Source organism: Centroberyx affinis, unplaced genomic scaffold (genome assembly GCF_046629955.1).
Source record: "Centroberyx affinis isolate AG114_WGS23_722 - 3 ecotype Tasmania unplaced genomic scaffold, CSIRO-AGI_Caff_v1 ptg002292l_1, whole genome shotgun sequence".
Lineage (NCBI taxonomy): Eukaryota > Metazoa > Chordata > Actinopteri > Beryciformes > Berycidae > Centroberyx > Centroberyx affinis.
In genome coordinates, this window is record NW_027280568.1 from 29,568 (window position 1) to 33,906 (window position 4,339).

Consider the following 4,339-nt stretch of genomic DNA (forward strand, 5'->3'; position numbering starts at 1 on the left):
CCCAGTACGCCAGAACCAGATCAGTGGACCCAGTACACCAGTTCACTTCAGGTAAAGCGCCCCATCACTCTGAAGAGAAATGAGGTAAATCAGGTGTGAATCAGGTGTAAATCAGGTGTGAATCAGGTGTAAATCAGGTGTGAATCAGGTGTGAATCAGGTGTACTACAGACCACACCCAGGTTGATGTGAAGGCCGGTCACTTACTCTGCTGCACCTGCTAAAATCCAGAACCGAAATCCAGAACCCTTGAGATCAGTTGATTGTTATGGCTAGGCAGTTAACCAGTTAAGTCGGTAAGTAGTTAGTTTGTCAGTGAGTTTGTTAGCTTGTTAGTTTGTTAGGAAAGTAGTTTGTTAGTTAGATTGGTAAGTTGTCAGTTAGGTCAGGAAGTAGTTAGTTATATTCAGTTAGGTAAGTAGTTAGTTAGGTTGGTAAGTAGTTAGTCAGGTCAGGAAGTAGTTAGTTGGTTAGTCAGGTCGGTAAGTTAGTTAGATAGGTCAGGTCAGGAAGTAGTTAGTTATCTATCTACCAGTTCATCCTGGTTGGCTAGAGTCAGTAAATTCAGCAGAGCACCAGACCTCCTCTACATGTTCCTTCATCAGGTTCAGGTAGAGAGGTTTCCTTTGCAGAGGAGCCAGTAACAAACCCCCAGTTCACCCAGTTCACCCAGTTCACCCAGTTCAGCAGGATTTATTTCCTTGTGTCGCTCTGTGACGCTACAAGACACCGACCACTATTCATGCTGTGAAAAAACCTGAGATTAGATGTTAATCACATGTTAATTCACCTCAGAACTTCCCTTCAGAAACAATGAACAACCTCAACGATGACCAAGATTTAAATGGAGCAGCAGGAGGAGCAGCAGGAGGAGGAGGAGGAGCAGGAGGAGCAGGAGGAGGAGGAGGAGCAGCAGGAGGAGGAGGAGCAGCAGGAGGAGCAGCAGGAGCAGGAGGAGCAGCAGGAGGAGGAGGAGCAGCAGGAGGAGCAGGAGGAAGATGGTCATCATACTTGCTTCCAGCAGCAGCAGCTGCTGTGGGCGTGTCAGCAGTCACAGTTCTCTGTAAGTTGGTAGAACCTGACATGAAAACCAAATCCTGAACTGTCAAGATGCTTCAGTTTCTTCTTCTTCTTCCTCTTCTTCTTCTTGTTCTTCTTCTTCTCAAAAGTGCTTTCCCATGTATGACAAGGAAACAGTAAACATGTCGTCCACCACGAAAGATGAAGTAACAAACATGATGTTTTGTCACAATCTGATCTGTGGCGTGTAGCCAGACCTCCGTCTCAAACTAACGGAGGTCTGGAGAACTTCAAGCAGAGCAGTTAGTTAGAAAAGGGCGGAGCCTCTGTGGGCTGTCGTCATGCTTCAAACCAATCAAACTAGGCGAGGGGCGGAGCCTGCTGCTCACATTCCCCACTCGTTATTTTCATGTTAGGGTTAGCAGCAGCTTCAGTCCCTTTGGCCTTTAGCTTCCTGTTCCACCATTACTGACTTCTGAAAATATACATTTCTCTCTCCCATAATGCATCACAGGGTGTCGTTCAGGTTTGATAAATCAAACGTAAACAGCTGTTACATCCCTGTTTTGGAGCTAAGAAGCTGTAAAGGCTTCAGCAAACTGAAGCTTAAGTCGAAGTTTTCATCCATTTTTAGCGTTTATTACACTAACAAAGGAAACTTGTTTCTACCTGGACCAGAGGTGTCGTGTTTTCAAACTCTGAGCCAATCAAACGGCTCCTCTGGATCCACAAGGTCTTTGATCCAACATTTTCTGACCAGAAGTTCTCCAGACCTCCGTTCCTGTGACACGGAGCCGTGGTCCTGTCAGCAGTCCCTAACCCCCTCTGAACCTCTGGAACCCAGGGTGGCAGATCCGTGGAGCCGAGACGAAGATCCAGGAGATGGAGGTGAAGATCAAGAGAAACCAGGTGGACCTCGTCCAGGCTGAGCTGAAGAAGCTGGAGGACCTGCTGGTTCAGAGACAGCATCTGTTCTGCAGCAGCAGAACCCCCCGCTCCCACCGCCGACTCGTGGAAACGCAGATCCTGGAGGAGGCCTCTGCGTTTGAGCTCCTGATCCCCGACATGAAAACCGGTCTGGAGAAAATCTTTAGAGAAGATCGCGGCTGCGGTTCCTGCATTTCGTACCTCCGGACCGGAGATAAGAGGCAGAACGGAGAGATGATGTGGGATTTCCTGAAGGAGTGGAAGAGTCAGCTGGACACACAGAAACACTGACTGCTCTGCACTTAAAATACTTATAAAGTTGATTTTATGTTTTTAACTGAAACCTGGTTAGACAAAAATGGATGTCTGTTCTTATTGAATCTGCTTCCACCAACTTTAATTTTTTAGATGTTTTTAGAGCTGACAGGGGGGAGGGGGGAGGGGGGGGGGCTGCAGCTCTTCTCTCTGATGTGTTTCAGTGCAAACAGGTTAATTAACAGAATTAATAGATAGATCTTTACTGTAAATGAATAGATACAGATCTTTACTGTAAATGAATAGATACAGATCTTTACTGTAAATGAATAGATACAGATCTTTACTGTAAATGAATAGATACAGATCTTTACTGTAAATGAGTGTTCCTGAGAGATACTGTGGATCATCCTTGTTTCAGTGGAGAGTTTTCGTGTCCTCTGGTCTCACTGCTGATTGGATGACAGTAACCTCTGGTCTCACTGCTGATTGGATGAGAGTAAAACTAAACTCTGATGGAAACACTGAACACAGTGGAAATGGTTTCATTTAAACAGATAAACATCAGCGTCTGTAATCACATGGTTCTTCCAACATGGCCGCCACAGACGGCCGCTGTACTGCGCCGTCCCTCTGAGATGACATCACAGACGAGCCGACACGCACCGGAATCCAGTTTACAACAGTTTCCCATAATCCTTCAGTCCCAGCTGTTGGTGTGGTATTGAACTCTTAGTTAGTACTACTAGTTAGTATTAGTTAGTATTAGTTACTTAGTATTAGTATTAGTATTAGTATTAGTATTAGTATTAGTTACTATTAGTATTAGTATTAGTTAGTTAGTTAGTTAGTTAGTATTAGTATTAGTATTAGTATTAGTATTAGTATGAGTATTAGTTAATTAGTTAGTATTAGTATTAGTTGGTATTAGGGTTGCAAAATTCCGGGAATTTTCAAAGTTGGAAACTTTCCATGGGAATTAACGGGAATTTATGGGAATTAACGGGAATTTATGGGAATAAACGGGAATAAACCAGGAATTTACTAAATTGAAGGTATGCTCTTAATAGGGAACTTAAATATAGTTGGGGAAAATATATTTGAGCATAATCCTGACTAAAACAACCAGATATCATGCAAGTACAGTTGAATATCTATGCTATTCCTCAGTCACATGCACACATAGCACACTGCTTACTGCAGGGCTACAGAGGCCACGCCCCCTACATGCACTGTGCATTCCTGTGCATTTTTATTAATTTTTGAATGGGTTGGGTCAGGGGGATGAGTAATATTTAACTCAACATTCATGTTTTTGTTCTTCAATGAAAGAATTGATTGTTCAATAAAATATTTAACACTTGATAAAGTTCTACTTACAAATAAATCTGTTTTAATTGTATTATTTTTGATGGATGTCTGCTTATAACAAAACAAATATTTATGCTTGGATATGATACCTTTCCATTAAATTACCCTCAATTCCCAGTTAATTCCCATAAATTCCCATTAATTCCCATAAATTCCCATAAATTCCCATAATTCCCATGGAAAGTTTCCAATTTGGAATATTTCCAAAATTCCCCAGCTTAACTTCCCATGGAAATTTACCGGAAACTTTCCGGACATTTACCGGAAATTTTCCACCCCTTTGCAACCCTAGTTGGTATTAGTTTGTATTAGTATTAGTAGGTATACTTATTCATATTAGTTAGTATTAGTTAGTTGGTATTAGTATTAATTAGTAGTAGTTGGTATTAGTTTTTATTAGTATTAGTAGGTATACTTATTAATTCGTATTATTTAGTATTAGTTGGTATTAGTATTAGTTAGTATTAGTATTAGTTAGTATTAATTAGTATTAGTTGGTATTAGTTAGTATTAGTTAATATTAGTTAGTTGTATTAGTATTAGTATTAATTAGTATTAGTTGGTATTAGTTAGTATTAGTTAGTATTAGTTGTATTAGTATTAGTTAGTATTAGTTAGTATAAGTTAATATTAGTTAGTTGTATTAGTATTAATTAGTATTAGTTGGTATTAGTTAGTATTAATTAGTATTAGTTGGTATTAGTTAGTATTAATTAGTATTAGTTGGTATTAGTTAGTATTAATTAGTATTAGTTGGTATTAGTTAG

General features: G+C 40.3%; 1 protein-coding gene across 1 annotated transcript; it reads left to right on the forward strand.

Annotated features, from left to right (window-relative positions):
• The first annotated feature begins 1,050 nt into the window (after positions 1 to 1,050).
• On the forward strand, positions 1,051 to 2,363 carry LOC139655517 (coiled-coil domain-containing protein 127-like). The gene is made up of 2 exons (XM_071532951.1): positions 1,051 to 1,062; positions 1,783 to 2,363. Exon 2 carries the CDS (start codon positions 1,902 to 1,904, stop codon positions 2,235 to 2,237), a length of 336 nt encoding a protein of 111 aa, XP_071389052.1. The 5' UTR covers positions 1,051 to 1,062; positions 1,783 to 1,901; the 3' UTR covers positions 2,238 to 2,363.
• Positions 2,364 to 4,339: the final 1,976 nt, after the last annotated feature.

Bases quoted from the DNA above. Each gene is read 5' to 3' on its own strand.
- LOC139655517 (XM_071532951.1), top strand. From the start codon at position 1,902: ATGGAGGTGAAGATCAAGAGAAACCAGGTGGACCTCGTCCAGGCTGAG.